Source organism: Trachurus japonicus, chromosome 7 (assembly GCF_045865225.1).
Source record: "Trachurus japonicus isolate A0001 chromosome 7, Traja_1.0".
NCBI classification, from domain to species: domain Eukaryota; kingdom Metazoa; phylum Chordata; class Actinopteri; order Carangiformes; family Carangidae; genus Trachurus; species Trachurus japonicus.
Window position 1 is genome coordinate 33,292,052 of NC_140913.1, and position 20,152 is coordinate 33,312,203.

The 20,152-nt window shown below is 39.1% G+C and overlaps 1 protein-coding gene across 1 annotated transcript in view; it reads left to right on the top strand.

Annotated features, from left to right (window-relative positions):
* The window catches only part of atp9a (ATPase phospholipid transporting 9A), a 68,303-nt gene extending 49,021 nt beyond the window's left edge, over positions 1-19,282 (top strand). Inside the window, exons 21-28 of the mRNA XM_085782935.1 lie at positions 55-199; positions 1,571-1,635; positions 4,283-4,438; positions 8,033-8,097; positions 8,357-8,465; positions 8,593-8,650; positions 14,723-14,926; positions 18,835-19,282. Of these exons, the coding sequence (XP_085639061.1) occupies positions 55-199; positions 1,571-1,635; positions 4,283-4,438; positions 8,033-8,097; positions 8,357-8,465; positions 8,593-8,650; positions 14,723-14,926; positions 18,835-18,971 (939 nt within the window). The 3' untranslated portion in view covers positions 18,972-19,282. The remainder of the gene's footprint in view (positions 1-54; positions 200-1,570; positions 1,636-4,282; positions 4,439-8,032; positions 8,098-8,356; positions 8,466-8,592; positions 8,651-14,722; positions 14,927-18,834) is intronic.
* The last annotated feature ends 870 nt before the right edge of the window (positions 19,283-20,152 follow it).

Consider the following 20,152-nt stretch of genomic DNA (forward strand, 5'->3'; position numbering starts at 1 on the left):
TATTTTGTTGTTGTTGTTTTTTTTAGTTTTGATGGCGTCTCTCTGTTTTTGCAGGTTTGTCTGAAATACTATGAGTATGAGTTCATGGAGCTGGCCTGTCAGTGCCCTGCTGTGGTCTGCTGCCGCTGCACGCCCACCCAGAAGGCTCAGATCGTGCGGCTGCTGCAGGAGCGCACGGGGAAGCTCACCTGCGCTGTCGGTGAGTGGAAGATTTACCGTTAAAAAACAAAACAACCTCTCTCCACATCCTCCTCAAGAAAAAAACTATTCATCTGTTTGTCTTCTCCAACACGCCCAGCTGGTTCAGCCATAAAGTAAAGCGCCATAATGTACATTAATGCACTAGATGATGGTGACACCTAGAGCTGGACCACGATGATTCATTTCATTGTTATTAACCTTTAGTAGAGTATTTCTATATTTGAATGTTTTGATTGGATTTTAACATATTCACACACACACACACACACAGTAGGAAACATTTAAGACCTTCAGAGCATTGCACACGCACCAATAATATAATAATAATTATAATAATGAAAAAAAAGAAAGAAAAGAAACTAATTAGCAAAATCTTAAAGGGATAGTTCAACATTTTGGCAAATTGGCCCATTGCCATAATCGCTATAGTCACAGCAGTAGGTTTGTTACCTTTAATTGTCGGTGCAAGATATTTTTAGAATGGTGGAGCAGAGCCGCGAGCTGCTCAGAGCTACGCTACGGAGGCTAAAGGAATTTCTTGGTTTCCCTCATCAAACTCATCAAATACACAATCCAACAACTCCACAACGCTCTGGTGGACAAGTTGTGACCTGCACATTCACCACGCTATGAGATAATAACGGAACGTTACGAAATGGAGCCGTTTTCGAGGGAAATGCAGAGACTGCTTGATGAAAAACTGTCCCTGAAGGCAACGCGCATCAGCGGTTTTACACAAATTTCCCTCTAAAACAACTCTGTCTGGTAACGTTCTGTTATTATCTCATAGCGTGGTGAATGTGCAGCTCACAACTTGTCCACCAGAGCGTTGTGGAGTTGTTGGATTGTGTATTTGATGAGTTTGATGAGGGAAACCAAGAAATCCCATGAGCCTCTGTAGCGAAGCTCTGAGCAGCTCACGGCTCTGCTCCGCCGTTCTAAAAACAGCTTGCATCGACAATTAAAGGTAACGAACCTACTGCTATGACTATAGGGATTATGGCAATGGGCCAATTTGCCAAAATGTTGAGCTATCCCTTTAACTGTTTCCATATCTTAAGCGGTTCTCACTCATTGGCAGTGTAGCACAGATTAAGATTATTATTACTTGTGCACAGTTTCCTGTTACAGCTCTCTGACCGGAGCGTTGATCTGCTTCGTACGTGACCACACTGTGTTTTTGTTGAAGATATTTTTTATGAATGTGTTCCAATTAATTCCAGCTCCATTAAATCACTCAGCAAATTCCCCCCCGTCCGTCCGCCGCTGCGATCTTTGAATCAGGGAGTGCCCCGGTGAAATATGTTTTTGTATTGTTGAGTCACCGATGTGAATCCTGACACCTCCATGGCTTTTTGTTTTCTCTTAGGGGACGGAGGAAACGATGTCAGCATGATCCAGGAAGCCGACTGTGGCGTGGGAGTGGAGGGAAAAGTAAGATTCGCTCCATCTCATCGCCTCGCATTGACGTGATGCTCATTGCTCGCACACATTCTCTCTCGCCGCGTTTCCTGTCAAGATTTCTCTCACGTCCAGAGACATAATGTAGCAGCAGGGACGAGCGCACAGATGATTCCTCTTTATGAGGATCTATTGTCTGAGCAGAGGAAACGAAGATGACAGGATGTTTCTTTCTTTTTTTTTCTGTGTGTTTTAAGTAAAAGTAAGAGTTTGGCTCTCATCAGCCGGCCGCCTCTCGTACAGTACGTTTCTGTCTCTCTCTGTGTTTCCTGTCAAGATGGCTGTCGGCTCTGACATGGACCTGACACAGTGATGCTGCTGCAGTTTTTTAACAAAAATCTGCAGAAACTTGACAACAGTCTCACATCTGACTGTTTAAAGTTAACAGATAGAGATAAAAGTAATCAGGCTGTAAAGCTGCAGAGACGGTGGAGGCAGAGTGTCGACCTGGTTCTTAGAGGTGAAACTGTTAATTAAAGAGGAACTATGTGGGATTTTGACCTTAATTATTATTAATAATAATAATCATAATAATTGTATTTATATAGCACCTTTCATACATAAAATGCATCTCAAGGTGCTTTAAACAAAACATCAAACAATTAAAAACAATATTAATCAATAATCAGTGATAGACAATAAAAAAATGCAAGCAATGATAAAACAAAAACAATCATACAAGTAAAATTATTGTGTAATAAGGCCAAGTTAAAAATACAGTAAATCAAGTTAAAATAAATCAATTTTAGGAAGACATTAATAAAAAGATGCCATACTCAGATCCATAACTATTATTATACACAAATATTTGTTCAGAGACTGAAGAAAATTACTTTTTTAGTCAATGTATATGTTCAGATTAGGGCCAATGGTGTGAATTTGTGGAAATATTGTAGAGAAAATTCTAGATTTTTTTTTTTTTACATAAAAGTGATACACATTTTTAAAAAAAATTCTAGGAAAAAGTGGTAAGATTTCCCAAAAAATCCAAAAAAAAAAAAAGTTAAATATTTTCTTGAAAAAAGTATATAATTTATAATAAGTATAAAATTTCTCAAAAGTTTAAAAGGAACTGGTAAAATTTCTCAAAAAAAAAGTTTAAAGAAAAATCTTGAAAAAGTGGTTAAATTTCTTTCTTTTTTTTAAAGGGACAACGAGGAGTTTTGGAAAAGCGAAGCGTTTTCACGCTACATTTATGAGCCTGTGAAATTCTTTGACCGGCGCAAGACAGACTCATGTTTTCATTCATCAAGAATTTAAGTCAGAGGTTTGAAGACGATCACATACCGTTGTAGTTCCGTCCATAAACGGCAATACGGCGGCGTTATTCTCATGAGCGTCCGCGAAACCGAAAGTAAAGAAACGCTGGTCGGCTCGCCCAGCATTTCCACCATTAATTAAAATAACAAAATAACGATAGAGACAAAACGATATATTTATTGAAAATGGAGCCATTAACAAGTGTGGGTAACGTAGATTCATCCACATTAACGTGAGACTTTTTTATAACCAAATAGAAACTCCTCGTTGTCCCTTTAAAGTAAAAAATACTTATTATAATAAAAGTGGTAAAAAAAAATGTTTTTAAAAAGTTAAAAATTCTAGAAAAAAGTGGTAATATTTCAAGAAAAAGTTGGGGACCCCCTTGAACCCTCTCAAGGACCCCTGGGGGTCCCCCGACCACACTTTGAAAACCATTGAAATCAATGACTTGTAACTAGTTCCAGGGAGAATGGAGGCTCTCTGTCTTCCACCTAGCGTCTCTTGGCTGAAAACCAACCTTGTAAGATCAGAGTCTGCTTTACGGCGCTACGACACACACGACCCGTAATCTGTAATCACTAGTTAACGTTACCCACCTCAGTAGATATCGCTCCACGGATTGATTTATCGCCGCCTTCATTGAAAACAAATGCACATGGGAGGAAGGTTAGTCTTTACTGTGAGTCTTTACCACAGTGTTGTAAAATATGCACGAAACTGCAGGGGGAACTCCGTGGAGAAAAAAGTCAATAAAACAGAGAAAAAGCGACCAGACTCGTAGAGTTCCCCTTTAAACATTTAATCAGTCATTGACCAACTGAGAAAAATCCACAACAGTTCTAATGTTGATGTTTCATGGTCCAGACACCAGTCGAAAGTCGTTTGCACCAACACTTTGTTCTGAAATGTGAATATTTTGTGGGTTTTTCCTTTGTTTTCTGTGACGTTGAATTGAATATTTTGTGGTTTTGAAAAGCCGATCAGACTGAAGAACGTTTTTGAAGTCTTACATCATCATCATCTTGGGTTTTTGATTTTGTGAAATATCAGAAAGTTTCCAACACGATTTATGGAGAAAATAATCCGAACATGAATAGATCAAGTGGGTTAATTAGCTGCTGTCCTACTTATCATTGTAGATTAATGTGGAGAATTCAGTCATGTTTCGACTCTAATGGTTTGATTTGATTATTTTTTTAATGACTATTTTTCCCCTCGGCCTCGTTTTTTTTTTTTTTTTTCAAAGCACCGGTCGGTCCATGTTTATATTATTTCAGTGGGCAGTGAAAGTGCTGGTTTTCAGGTCGTGTTGTCGTGTCCTCACTGCCCTCGCTGCTGCTGTGTGTGTGTTTGACAGGAAGGAAAGCAGGCCTCCTTGGCGGCCGACTTCTCCGTGACTCAGTTCAAACATTTGGGTCGACTCCTCATGGTCCACGGCCGCAACAGCTACAAACGCTCTGCAGCTCTGAGTCAGTTCGTCATCCACCGGAGCCTGTGCATCAGCACCATGCAGGTACGGTACGCTCCCTCGCTGCTTCTGTGTTTTAAACCGACTGAAACTGATGGTTTTTACAGCGTTTTTCACAACAGTGAGTTTCAATCTGCAAAAAAAATACCCAACCACAGAATCTGCACTTTTTTATTTTGGCCTCCAAGTTGCACATAACTCAACAAAATGAAAACATCTGTATTGACTTATATAATACATCACATACTGTGTTCGTCAGAGCAAGAGAGTGGAACAAGATTAGATCTTAATGGATGATTTTTATATATTATTATTGCATTTTATAATGGGGATGTCTACTGTTAAACAACAACCGAGTCATTCAGAACAAAGTCTCTGGTGGTCATTTACTGAAGAGAGAATAGAAGCAGTAATTACAGAGAAAGTCAAATGAATGCCATGAGAACAGCTTCTGAAAACTTAAATTTAATATTCTGTGTTATTGTACATGAACTGTGGACAGTGAAGTTCACAGACTGTTTCCAATCAAACCTCACGTTTCAGCCACAGAAAACAAAGCTGCACTTCAACTGTAAAACATTAAACCGTAGTTTAAAAGCTACTGTAGGGCTGCAGGTTTGTCGGTGCAAGCTATTTTTCGAACGGCGGAGCAGAGCCGTGAGCTGCTCAGAGCTACGCTACGGAGGCTCATGGGATTTCTTGGTTTCCCTCATCAAACTCATCAAATACACAATCCAACAACTCCACAACGCTCTGGTGGACAAGTTGTGACCTGCACATTCACCACGCTATGAGATAATAACACAACGTTACCAGACAGAGTTGTTTTAGAGGGAAATGCAGAGACTGCTTGATGAAAAACTGTCCCTGAAGGCAACGTGCATCAACGGTTTTACATGAATTTCCCTGCAGGTCACAACTTGTCCACCAGAGCGTTGTGGAGTTGTTGGATTGTGTATTTGATGAGTTTGATGAGGGAAACCAAGAAATCCCATTAGCTTCCGTAGCGTAGCTCTGAGCAGCTCACGGCTCTGCTCCGCCGTTCTAAAAATAGCTTGCACCGACAATTAAAGGCAACGAACCTACTGCTAAAACTATAGGGATTATGGCAATGGGCCAATTTGCCATGATGTTGAACTATCCCTTTAACATTACTTTCCTAACCTTGTAAAACATCGTTTCTCTGTGTTTGTTGCTGCTGATACAGTATGTGACATAGTGCGACTCATAAACATTTCACAGATCACACAACATTAAAAGTCCCTTTTTTTTATTTATACACTGCATTTAGTCGATATTTGGGCCGATATTCTATCTCCATATGGGATCGGTGCGTCCCTGTAACACGTGACTCGGAGGTCTGTGCTCAAACTTAAGGTGAGAATTTAGTTTTTCCACTTTAAACTTTGAGGCAGAAGTGTCAGATCTGGTCTGAAGGAGGACGAGGAGTTTGTTCCACAGCAGCAGCAGAAACCTCAGGGTGAGGAGAAGTTCAGGGTGGTCAAGGAAGGGCGAGGTGCTCGGTGACTCAGAGGAGTGGGCTCCCGGTGACCTTATGAACCCCCCCGACCACTACAACACACACACACACACACACACACACCACTACAACACTACAACACAGTGCAGTTCCCATGTCCCAGTCCAACCTCAGCCCCCGCTGTGGAGGGACAGCCCGTGACTCATCACATCGTGGACGTTAGGGATCTCAGGGAGCCCCCACCCCCCTCCTCCTCCTCCCACATGTGTCACATTAAAGGGATAGTTCACCCAAAATTGAAATTGAAATTGAAATTGAAAGGGGGTCTCGGCGTAGCAGTGCATGTCCATATAACGGTTGCAAATGGATACCAACTGTCTTTGTAACAAAAAGACACACCAAAAAACATCCAAATACCTCCATGCTGCTCGTATGTAATGTCCCTCTTGTATTGAAGCCCCGAAATGTGAAATTGTCCCGAAAAAAATGTATTAAGTCCATATTTCAACCTTGTTCTGTAGAAGCTTCCGCTACAAAACAAGCTTGAAATATAGACTTATTTAATTTTTTTTCGTGACAATTTCGCATTTTGGGGCTTCAATACAAGACGGACATTATATACGAGCAGCATGGAGGAATTTGGATGTTGTTTGGTGTGTCTTTTTGTTACGAAGACAGTTGGTATCCATTTACAACCGTTATATGGACATGCACTGCTACGCCGAGACCCCCTGTAACTCAGAGAAGCCACGGAGGACTCTGAAACTTCTCCCAGCCCTTAGTCCACATGAGGGGGAGGAGATAATGAGTGAAATTTCAATTTTCGGTGAACTATCCCTTTAACACCGACCGCAGCAGCTGGGTCTCGTCTGCTCCAGACTGGCATCATCCAGATGTTTGAAACCAGAGTCCAGACTCAGAGCGAGTGAAGCGTCTCTGCACTGATTTACACCAGTCAAGAGTCTGGACACAGCTTCTTTCTTTATTTTTTATTACTTTCTACGTTATAGATTTAACCTTTGTCTTGTGTCGGCTTTCTGCTGCCATCTCTTGTGTTAGGGTCGGTTTGGACCCGAGTCTTAAATCAGCTGTAAAACACACTAAAACCTTATTTTTACCATCCAATTTGTCCATGAAAAGGTTGGTTTTACACTTACGATTTCAGTTTTAACTCTCATTATTGTTCTTATCGTTATAACCGGGTCCAAACCGACCCTAACAACACAAATGTTATAATTTCAACCAGAGCATTTGAGAATTTTGTTAAAAATCTTTTGTTTTATTTTGTTTAAATAGAGGTTCCTGACAAAGTCAAAAAGCCTTGATGCTATAAACAAATTAATGTGGTACTTTTTATGCATTAAAAACCTAAAAACGGGTTAGTGGCGACCCAAACACAAGAGGAAGGTTAAACTGAAGACATCAAAATTATGAAGGAACACATATGGAGTTATGTAGTAAACACAAAAGTGACGACCTCATGAAGCTGGTGACTGAATCTAAAGTCTGAGAAAAGCTGACATCAATGCAAATCTTATATATCAATCTTATATAAAAAACATATTCTGCTTTAACACTTTGTTGTGGAGCTGCAACAATTCATCAATTACACAATATTCAATTATTAAATGAATCGTCAACTATTTTGATAATCATTTTGAGTAGTTTTTTTAAAGAAAAAAAGTCAAAATTCTCTGATTTCAGCTTCTTAAATGTGAATATTTCTAGTTTCTTTGTTCCTTTATGACAATAAACTGAGTCTCTCTTTGGTTTGTGGACAAAACAAGACATTTGAGGACGTCGCCTGGTGGTTTTTTACATTTTATTGACCAAACAACGAATCGACTAATCATTTAAATAATCGACAGATTAATCCATAATGAAAATAATCGTTAGTTGCAGCTCTACTTTTGTGTTAACTACATAACTCCATATGAGTTCCTTCATGGTTTTGATGTCTTCAATTTGAATCTACAATGTAGAAAGTGATGAAAAGTAAAGAAAAGTGTCCAAACTTTTGACTGGTAGTGCAGCGAATGGACCAATCAGATTGTGGTTACCTGTTCATCATCATCATCATCATCATCTGTGTTATCACCAGAGAGAATAAGAATAAGACTAAATGTAAACTAAAATCCTCTGTTCCTCTCTGTCCTCAGGCGGTTTTCTCTTCTGTCTTCTACTTTGCTTCAGTCCCACTCTACCAAGGATTTCTGATTATTGGGTAAGAACGGCGATGACTTATCTCGAGAGCATTTGGCTCCGTGTCCCTGTGGCATTTCCTCCGTGTTGAGGCGCCGCTGAAACACGAGAAGGGGAAAATCTGAAAGTATTGACTGACTGACTGCAACACTGATGCATCTCTAATGAATCTAACAATGAAATGTGTGAAACTTTTTTTTTGTCCCTGTGCCATTTTTACCCCCCACATCCCCCACCCCCTCTCTCTTCTGACTGAGGACACATGACGTTGTCTGTTTCAGCTACTCCACCATCTACACCATGTTCCCCGTCTTCTCTCTGGTGCTGGACAAGGACGTCAAGTCAGAGGTCGCCATGTTGTACCCAGAGTTATACAAAGATCTGTTGAAGGTAAAAAAACAAATTAAAACAAACACCAAACCTGTTTTCCTCCTCCCCCTCCTCCTCTGTGGTTACCGTGGAGACAACACTATGAAAAAAATGACTGACTAATGTGTCGTCTGGTTCTGCTCCACAGGGTCGACCTCTGTCCTTCAAGACCTTTCTAATATGGGTCCTGATCAGCATCTATCAAGGTGAGGAGGAGCTCATCCACAGTTTATTGTTTATTTTGGGTCTTCCATTAGTTTTCATCATAGACTGTAAAAAGAATGGACGTAGCGTCCGTGACGTCCCCCATTGGTTTTGGGGAGTCGTTTTTGTGACTCCAACATGGCGGCCTGAACAGCGCCATGTTGGATTGGCCGGCCGAGAACCCGCCCACTGGCCTTGAAGCAGCTGTCCACGGAGCTGCTCGGACCTGTCACTCAACGTTTCTGCGCCCTAATTGGCCAGAGTTTTAACCTAATAACAGTAAAACGGTAGAGTTAAAAAATAATTCACCCCCCTCAGAGTGTGTGCGGGGGTAGAAACTATCGGTTGAGACCAAAAAACGTAATGGCACCAGGCTTTGATCATGTTTATTGAGGATGTAAAGTCAGCGATTTTAACATGGGGGTCTATGGAGAATGCTGCTTTCTGACACCAGCCCCCAGAGGAAGCCGAGAGGATTGCAGTTTTTTGAAGGCGGAAGTGACTTCACTTCTCAGACCGACAACTGCCCCCTTGGTTTTCATTGAGATGAAGACTATTCTTCTTGCGGTCAATATTAAATCCAACAGAGACGATGAAAAGCATTACAGCATCTTCACCAAAAGAGAAAAATCCATGAAGTCGTTCATTTTCAAACTTCCAGAATGAATAAAAAAGAAATAAGAATAAAATACACAACTAAATTAGCAATAGTGCTTTTGCTACTGCCACTAGATCTACATCCTTCAACAGAAACAAATTACAAATTGCAGATCATTGTTTAGTCATAGATTTTTTGCTACTACATCAGATTTTCCTCCTCCTGATGGCAACTCAAACTAAATCAATTCATAAATCATTATTCAGTAACATTTTTGCTACTAACACAAGATCCACATCCATTTGAAGAAGACTAAACAACACATATTTATTCATTTATACATTTTCCATAACATTTTGCTACTCCCACAAGATCTGTACCTGCTACAAAGCAGATCAATTTACTACTTATTCATAGATAAACTAGGGCAGTGGTTCTGAAACTTTTTACATTAAGGACCCCTAAATTGACAAAAATTAGACCACAGACTCCAGTCGGACAAAAGTTTGAAACAAACACCAGAAATACACAAATAATTGTTCTGAGACTGAATAACATTACTTTCTTAGTCAATGTAGGTTCAAATCAGGGTCAATGGCTTGACTTTTTGGACAAATTTTAGAGAAATTTCGGGAAAAAAGGGGTAAGATTTCTCAAAAAATAAATTCTTGAAAAAACAGGTACAATTTCTCAAAAGAAAGTTTTAAAAAAATTCTTAAAAAAAAAAGATGGAAATTTTTCTAGAAAAAAAACCTGGTAAACTACTACTACTACAAAAAAAAAAAGTTGAAAATTTTTCTAGAAAAAAACCTGGTAAAATTTCTGAGAAGCTTCTGGGGGAAAAAGGTGATAAGATTTCTCAAAAAAAAAGTTTTGAAAAAATTCTTGAAAAAACAGGTACAATTTCTCCCAAAAAAGTACAAAAAAAAAAAATCTTTACAAACGTTTAAACATGTTGAGAAAAAACTGGTAAAACTTTCTCAAAAGAAAGTAAAAAAAAAAAAGAAAAGAAAAGTTGAAAAATTTTCTCTCAGTTTTCTCTCAATGGGTCTCATTCATGAAACGTGAGCAGCACGGATTTATGTGTAAACCCTGAGCAGCGCAAATTTACGTGGATTTCCGCATTCATCAATCTTTTAGTAGTGCTGATTTTTTCGTAGCTACTCACAAAATCTACACCTGCTCCGGACTGTGTGTAGCGCTTGTGTAAATGTAGGAATGCAAATAAAAACTGCTTGTCACTGTTGAAAATTACAATTTTAATCCGTATTACTCTCTCTCATGTTCAAAATACGCCGACGCCTTTGAAACACGTAATTTAAACATGACAAACAATTAGAAATATTTGGAGAGAGAGACGTTTTAGGGATCGGACACGCACAAACACGTCAAGGCTCCATCTAATGATGATAATAATCTGATATAAAACCGGAAAAAACTTTTTTGTGTTGCTACACGCTTGGTGGACGCACACTTCACCCTGCGCAGCAGCGCAGTCGGCACCGGTTTAGATGGAGCTGTGACAGACGGCTGGTGCTTCTGTAACAATATAACCTGCCTATATAACTTCATGTGTTGATACAACCATGCTCCTCTACAGCTGAGGCTGTGAAGAGCCTCCTCCTCCCGTCGCTGCTGTAGCTCTGTAGTTACGTGTATTTTTTTTTTTTTTTCATGTTTCATATCGAACTATTCTGGCTTTACTTCTTAAACGGTTCTTTAATCAACCAATGATACTTAATTCACTAAATTTGTTACTTCCCTCCAGCCTTTGACCTGTCCCAGTCACACCACTACTAACAGAAGAGAGTTAAATATTTTTTCTGGACTCCACTTCACCCAAAATGACTTTGATCCGTGATCTCTCTTTTTTTCTCTCTCTCCCTCTTTCCTCGTTTGCGTCATGGCCGCAGGTGAGCAGGATGCACCTACCTCCTAATATGGTGGTCAGGATCTCCTTATATGGCTATTCATGTATGGAGATCTATGCTAATTGCTGATCACCGGGGGCGTGTTGTTAGTTTACGATGGGTTGGCATTCATGAAGTTACACACGTGTTTACGATCAAATCTGAGTTTACCGCACCGTTCATGAATCCGGAGTAGAGTTTTAGTAACGTGAGCTTTTATGTGCAAATCTACACACAGATTTACTCACGTTTCATGAATGAGACCCAAGAGTTGGAAATCAAACGAGATGACATGACGTGTGTGAAGCACCTGATTAGTCAGCTGGTTGTAGCTTTTTGCTACATTTGCAAAAACATGAGTAATTGGCGATCAATCTGATGATCGTCAATCGCTGATGTCATCGTCGTCCGTCTGCGCGACCACAGACTATGAGTCACATTTATCACACACACACACACACACACACACACACACACACACACACACACACACACACACACACACACACACACCGAAGCCTCAGATGAAGATCAGATGTTTGATTCCCTGACAAAGAAGATGCCTCACACACACAAACACACACATTTCAGTGTTTTTAGTTGTGTGTGAAGCATCCACAGAGGAAAACTGAGCTTCATCCAGAAACTTTGACCTGTTTGTGTCCGATAATGAGCGTTTCATTTTATCCAGGATTCCCACACGTCCTGGAAAACCTGGAAAATGGTTGACCAGTTTTCCAGTTTTTCATGGAAAACACATGGAAAATGAGAAGAAAAAAAAAAGTGTTGTTGCTGCACATCTTTAAAGGGATAGTTCACCCTCATGTCGACTAAGGGCTGGGAGAAGTTTCAGAGTCTCGGCGTAGCAGTGCATGTCCATGTAATGGTTGCAAATGGATACCAACTGTCTAACAAAAAGACACACCAAAAAACATCCAAATACATCCATACTGCTCGTATGTAATGTCTGTCTTGTATTGAAGCCCCGAAATGCGAAATTGTCCCGAAAAAAATTAAACAAGTCTATATTTCAAGGGAAGAGGAGCTTCGAGAAGCTTCCACTACAAAACAAGCTTGAAATATAGACTTATTTAATTTTTTCGGGACAATTTCGCATTTCGGGGCTTCAATACAAGACGGACATTACATACGAGCAGCATGGAGGTATTTGGATGTTTTTTGGTGTGTCTTTTTGTTACGAAGACAGTTGGTATCCATTTGCAACCGTTATATGGACATGCACTGCTGCACGGAGCCCCCTGTAACTCAGAGAAGGCACAAGAATAACAACAACATAGTATAGTATATAGATAATGAGTGAAATTTCAATTTTGGGTGAACTATCCCTTTAAGTCAGACTTCTGGGGATGAAAAAAGGAATAAACATGGAAACAAACTGGTTAAATGTAAAAGGCAAGGTTCAGCTTCTCCAAATTATGAATGGGAGGATGGGAGGAAGCGTCAGTGAACAGTGGGATAACATGAAACAATGTCCTGGAAAAGTCCTGGAAACTGATTTCAAAGAAAGAGAGGGAACCCTGTCGTTGCTGCTGTGTATTTCCAGGTAACACGCCGAGGTTTACCCTGACGTCTCTGTGTAGGTGTGGGGATTTTCTCCCCCACAGTGTTGATTTATCAGTTTTAACCTATATTGGATCAAGAGGAACAATCGTCCTGTTTATACTTTTACATCTTAAACAATGAATCAAGACGTCAGTTCTCAGCCGTGGCGTTTCCCATCATCACCTCCAGACTTCCTGTTGTAGTGATAAGCAGCTGGTTGATATGAATCGTATCAGATAAACACGCTGAGCACAAATCTCCCCTAGCTTCAGCTTTAGCTGCTGTCTCCATGGAAACTGAACAGGTTAGTTGTCCCACACTGCAAAAATGTAAAATCTTACCAAGAATATTTGTCTTATTTCTAATAAAAATGTCATTTCTAGTCAAAACTAATCTCATTCTACTTAAAATAAGACTCATCACATTAAAAATTAGCTTGTTTTCAGACAGTGTTTACTTCTTTCAAACATATTTTCACTTGAAATAAGTAGAAAAATCTGATAGTGGAGCAAGTTTTTCTTTCTTATTACAAGCACAAAAAACTGCTTTCACTGGCAGATTTTTCTACTTATTTCAAGTGAAAATCAGTTTGAAACAAGTGGAAATGATCTAAAAACAAGTTAATTTTTAGGTAATGAGTTTTATTTTAAGTGAAAAAAGTTTAGTTTTGACTAGAAATTAGACATTTTGACAAGAAATATTCTTGGGGAGATTTAGAGTTTTTGCAGTGCAGACATGATTTGGACACGTTGCCAGCCTGATCATAAACACTATATTATATTTTTATTATACTACATGCTTCCCCTGGGGGCACATTATACAAAAACATGGTGTGTCTTATCATGTTTTATGCAGACGACACTCCGCTGTACCTGCCCTACCTGTAGTGCTTTATTAGGCTGTATCACTGCCGGCAAAAATCTTCTCCAACTTGAAGGGCTAGTTCACCCAAAATTCAAATTTCACTCATTATCTACTCACCCTCATGTCGACTAAGAGCTGTGAGAATTTTCAGAGTCCTCCGTGGCTTCTCTGAGTTACGGGGCGGTCCGTGCAGCAGTATTTGTCCATATAACGGTTGCAAATGGATACCAACTTTCTTCGTCCAAAAAGACACACCAAAAAACATCCAAATACCTCCATACTGCTCGTCTGTAATGTCCCTCTTGTATTGAAGCCCCGAAATGAGAAATTGCAAGGCAAGGCTATTTTATTTGTATAGCCCGTTTTTTTACAAACAGTTTGTCTCAAAGGGCTTTACATGGCATCATAACAACATCCTCTGCCCTTAGACCCTCACATCCACTGAGGAAAAAAACTCCATAGAAAACCCTTTTAACAGGGAAAACTTGGAGAAACCTCAGGGTGAGCAACAGAGGAGGGATCCCTCACCCAGGACGGACAGACGTGCAATAGATGTTGTTACAGACAAGACAGATTACAGTTTATGTCACAGAATGTGCGAAATATGGAAACTGCACATTATATAGCCTACATAAAAACAATGAAATTAAACACTGTGCAGGAGAGGTGGAAGCCAAAAAAGGTTGATGAAAATACCTCCCCTATGTAAAAACAACAGTGGTTCGTCTTCAAAGTTAAAAAAAATAAGAGGGGAAAAAAATTAGCAATTTATGAACAAAATGAAAGATAAAGACTGACAGATCCACAGGTGTTTGCTAAAGAGTGATTTCACCAGTTGTTTGAACAAAGCCAGTGTAGATATTGATTTTAGTGATGTAGGTAAATTATTCCATAGAGATGCTCCTCTGTATTTTAAAGTGCAATGATTGTTGGAGGTCTGACAATAGTTTTTTGAATGTCTTGTATGATATGAATGGATGTCTGAGGAAAACTTGAAACTGAATGGCAAGTCCTGAGATGAATAGATAAACTAATACACAAACACACAGTTTTGGTATATGTTCACATTAAAAAGTATTGTTTGTATGATTTCAGTGTGTTTTCATCACATCTGTACTGTCTGTCCGTCTCTCTAACAGGGAGCATCATCATGTACGGCGCTATGCTGCTCTTCGAGTCGGAGTTCGTGCACATCGTGGCGATCTCCTTCACCTCTCTGATCCTGACGGAGCTGCTCATGGTGGCTCTGACCATCCAGACGTGGCACTGGCTCATGATCGTGGGCGAGCTGCTGAGCTTGGCCTGCTACGTCGCCTCGCTCGTCTTCCTGCACGAGTTCATAGGTGAGCAGCACGCACAAAGACAAACACACCTGCACTTGAACTCTCACACACACACACACACACACACACACACTGTAGCTCACAGAGTCCAGAAAAAACAAAACACAACGCCGTGATTGATGTTGTAAAAAAAAATCTTAACAAATGTTTAAAAAAGTCAAGAAAAAATAAAGTTTTATAAAAAAATCTTTTAAAAAGTTGAAACATTTCTGAGAAACTTCTGGGAAAAAAGTGGTAAGATTTCTCAAAAAAAAGTTGAAAAAAAAAAATCTTGAAAAAACAGGTACAATTTCTCCCCAAAAAGTCTTTACAAATGTTTAAAAATATAGAGAAAAAACAGGTAAAAATTTCTCGTAAGAAAGTTTTTAAAAAATTCTTTAAAAAAAAAAAAAAAAGTAGAAAAATTTTTTAGAAAAAAAAACTGGTAAAATTTCTGAGAAACTTCTGGGGAAAAAAGTGGTAATATTTCTCAAAAAAAGTTGAAAAAAAAATCTTGAAAAAACAGGTACAATTTATCTATTATTTATTATTTGTTTAATTTATTTATTATTTATGGCGTTTATAGGTGAGCAGCACGCACAAACATTACACAACGCACCTGCACTTGAACTCACACACACACACACACACTGTAGCTCACAGAGTCCAGAAAAAACAAAACACAATGCCGTGATTGACGTCGTAAAAAAATCTTTACAAATGTTTAAAAAAGTCAAGAAAAAAGAAAGTTTTATAAAAAAATCTTTAAAAAAAAAAAGTTGAAAATTTTTCTAGAAAAAAAGTTGAAAATTTTCTGAGAAACTTCTGGGAAAAAAGTGGTAAGATATCTCAAAAAAAAGTTTTTTAAAAAAATCTTGGAAAAAACAGGTACAATTTCTCCCCAAAAAGTTTTTTAAAAAATTCTTTAAAAATTCCTCGAAAGAAAGTTTTTTAAAAAATTCTTAAAAAAAAAAAAAGTTGAAAAATTTACTAGAACATTTTTTTTGAGAAACTTCTGGGAAAAAAGTGGTAAGATTTCTCAAAAAAAGTTGAAAAAAACATCTATTATTTATTATTTGTTTAATTTATTTATTATTTATGGCGTTCATAGGTGAGCAGCACGCACAAACATTACGCAACGCACCTGCACTTGAACTCACACACACACACACACACTGTAGCTCACAGAGTCCAGAAAAAAACAAAAACACAACGCTGTGATTGACGTGGTTGTTGTGCAGCGGCCGGCCTTGACATCGTACTACGTCAGACCGGCTCATTCATGCAGCATTATTCCTCTGGTGAGCAATAAGCCGCCGGGCTCTAAAGGTGAGCGCCCTGACGACGGCGCTGGTCGGCCTGGTTACAACGGCCGACGGCAGCAGCAACGCCGTAGTATCAGAGAGAGGAAATGCCAGCAGCGCAGCGAGCTTCCTGTGGACTGACTGAGGCTCATGTGTTTATCACAGACAAGGTGTGTTTGGTAGAAAACACTCTGCACAACTGCACAAAAATGTTATTATTCTCACTCAGCTCCGTCAGGCTTCAGGAAGACAAACAGCTTTTACAGCTGAGTCGGTGTCGGTGCTGCTGCTGGTGGTGGTGGTTTCCCCGCGTGTTGTTGAACTTGAACTGGCTTTTTTAATACTTTCTTTTGAAGTTTTCAATGATGCAAGAACAGCACAACTCATTCCCACTTAATAACACAGAGACTACAAGAATAACAACAACAGTGACTAAATAGACAAAGTAGTATAGTAGTAGTAGTAGTAGTAAACTTTATTATTAGACTCCACATCCATTAAAAGAACTCAGGCAAACACAAATAAAATTTAAAAAAGACAATCATACAAGTGTTTCCACACAGCTGATTGGTATCGCACATGACTGAGTCCACGATTTCCCAGTAGCATTAAGACATAAATTAATAATAAAGACAAAACAAATAAGTAAGAAGAAGAAAAAGAAGATATTATAAAATTAAAAAAAATAAATTAAAACAATTATTACGCTCTTTACACATCTTAAACATTGTACCAATATATCAACAATATCGATTTACAATTGAACCAGTTAAAGGCTAACAGAGCCTTTTGGGGGTTAATGTTTCTATATATTATATATATATAATAAAAGGTTGCCAGATCTTTAAAAAGGTGCCATAAAAAGACATTTTCTCATGACAGAGGAGATCTTCTCCAAGTAACAAACAGGTCATTGTTTCTGATACAGAGCAGGAGGAATCTGACTTCCAGGTTAACACCAGACATTTTCTGGAAACAGTAAAAGCTGTATCAATGAATTTCATTTTCATTTTACATTTCCTAAAAGACAAAGTCCTGGATCTAATAGAATCTGTAAATCCACAATTTTAAGTCCATGTGTCGTTGCATATATCTTACTAAACATGTAGTAACTGTAGCATGGTACCCTCAGCAATACCACTACTTGAACTGGCTTTAAAAAAAAAAAAAACTGCAAAACAAAAATCCAATTTTAGGTGTGCCATATTAAGACTGGTGACATACGTATACGAGAGCTTTGTAGGTTCTTATTTTGAGCTTTATGTGCGGGTGTGGAGTTCCACTCTGAGCCTCCATGACTGTTGTGTGGTGCCCTGAAACCTTTTTTGGACTCTTTCCCTCCGTCTTGAAGTCGGACTGGAATAGATTTTTAAAAGGCTATTCTGTTCTTCTGCTGCGTCTGCACTTCACACACTCAACTCAACTCACTCTGACATTTTTGGAGCTGATGTGATTCCTGCTCACGATTACACATTTTTCTTGGTGCGATTACTGTCAGAGAAATAATCAGTGTTAACGATTATCACGATTATTATGCAATATGTAAAATCAAATACAGTCAAAATACAATTACATTACCAATTATAAACACAAAATATTTTAAGTATCTATTAATATATTACTAATTGTTAATTAGTTGTCATCTATACCAAATGACAAAGAAGTTTATGACATTACATCTATCTTCAGGCCGTTGCACATCAACCTCACGCTGTGTCAGTCACGTTTTAACACAAACTGCAAAACTATCCATCAAAAAAGTTTGTGCGACATGTTCGTTTTTTCGCATCCATATAATGTAACGTTAAAGGGATAGTTCAACATTTTGGCAAATTGGCCCATTGCCATAATCCCTATAGTCATAGCAGTAGGTTCGTTACCTTTAATTGTCGGTGCAAGCTGTTTTTAGAACGGCGGAGCAGAGCCGTGAGCTGCTCAGAGCTACGCTACGGAGGCTCATGGGATTTCTTGGTTTCCCTCATCTAACTCATCAAATACACAATCCAACAACTCCACAACGCTCTGGTGGACAAGTTGTGACCGGCACATTCACCACGCTATGAGATCATAACAGAACGTTACCAGACAGAGTTGTTTTAGAGGGAAATTCATGCAAAACCACTGATGCGCGTTGTGTTTAGGGACAGTTTTTCAGCAAGCAGTCTCTGCATAAAAATAGATTTTCGGATTCATATCGATCTTCATTTGAAAGATCCGAAATCGAGTCATAAAATCCTTAGATCAATTTTTTTAATGTGCGCCGTTGCACTGTTGCACTGTTTACTTCTGGAGTCGGTCATGTTAAATAGATGTACATTCATCTAACTGCTTTTCGGTCAGTTTAATGTAAACATTAATATTTTTAATAAAACACCAGGTTAGAGAGTTTCCATCTTTGCAACATTAGTTCTGTGAAAATCTCTTTCGTAATCAAGCAAATTGTTATTATTAAAACTGAAATATCTCTAAATGAATCGATATCGGATCGAATCGGGACCTTGTGAATCAGAATCAAATCAATTCAGTGAATCAGTAGCGATGCCCAGCCGCCCTACTCTTTATGTTTGTATCCTACGATCTCTCTCTGACCTTTGACCCCTCCTCCTTCTTCTTCCTCTGTGTCAGACGTCTACTTCATCACCACGGTGTCGTTCCTGTGGAAGGTGACCGTCATCACGCTCGTCAGCTGTCTGCCGCTCTACATCCTCAAGTACCTGCGACGGCGCTTCTCTCCTCCCAACTACTCCAAACTGACTTCCTAATCCCTCGTCTTCGTCTTCGTCTGAGACCAGAGCTTCAAAAAGAAAAAACATGGATTCATCCCCGTTATTCATTTCCATTCCGGGAAACGTCCTCCATGGAGACGAGACAGACAGACAGACAGACAGACAGAGCGTTGTGGTGTCAGGTTGTTGACTGAGTCTGATGCAAAGACTAATAATGAAGCTGCTTTAGTTTGTAGCTAATATACAAATACATATGTCATCAATCAGGACGGGAAATTAGTTTGTTAAACAGAATCAAAACAGAAATCCGTTTTTTTTTTAATGATAATAAAGAATATTTGTCTTATTTCTAGTCAAAATGTCATTTCTAGTCAAAAACAAATCAAATTCTACTCAAAATAAGACTCGTCACATTAAAAGTAGCTTGTTTTGAGACACTTTTTACTTTTTTCAAGCATATGAAATAAGTAGAAAAATCTGATAGTGGAGCAAGTTTTTCTTTCTTATTTCAAGCATAAAAAGCGTGCTTTCACTGGCAGATTTTTCTACTTATTTCAAGTGAAAATTTGTTTGAAACAAGTGAAATTATGTGATGAGTCTTATTTTAATTGGAAAGAGATTAGTTTTGACTAGAAATGAGACATTTTGACAAGAAATAAGACAAATATTCTTGGAAAGATTTTTTGTTTTTTGCAGCGTAGACACTGAAACAGACGTAGTAGCAACAACATCCCTCAGGTCTTGATTCACACTCTCCTTAAACACCGATCTCCAAATAGAGTTTGAGAATGACACGTTTAAAGTTTAAAAAGAAAAAAAAAAAGTTTACTGGCCAGACTTTGCAGAAAAAACACACGTCTGCAACTTTGTGTATTTGTTTGTGCGTCACCCCGATGCTACGGCCACGGCACGGCGGAGGTGGTGCGGTCGTTTATTTTAGCGTGACCTGGGATGTCTGATGTTAAATCTGTCTTTGCCTCTCTCTCTCTCTCTCCCCCAGTGTGTGTGTGTGTGCATGTGTGTGTGTGTGTGTGTGTGTGGACCCTGACTTGTTAGTGTTTGTGGAGCGCGGTCAAAGCGACCACGAAAGGAGCGACGGTTTATTTGCGGCCCAGAACCTTCAGGCCGGCCGGGGCTCGCTGCCTCTCATGTGGCCGCTGCACGATGACTCACTGTAACAGTGACCTAAAGCCATAACTGAAAATACCCAGCTGCCC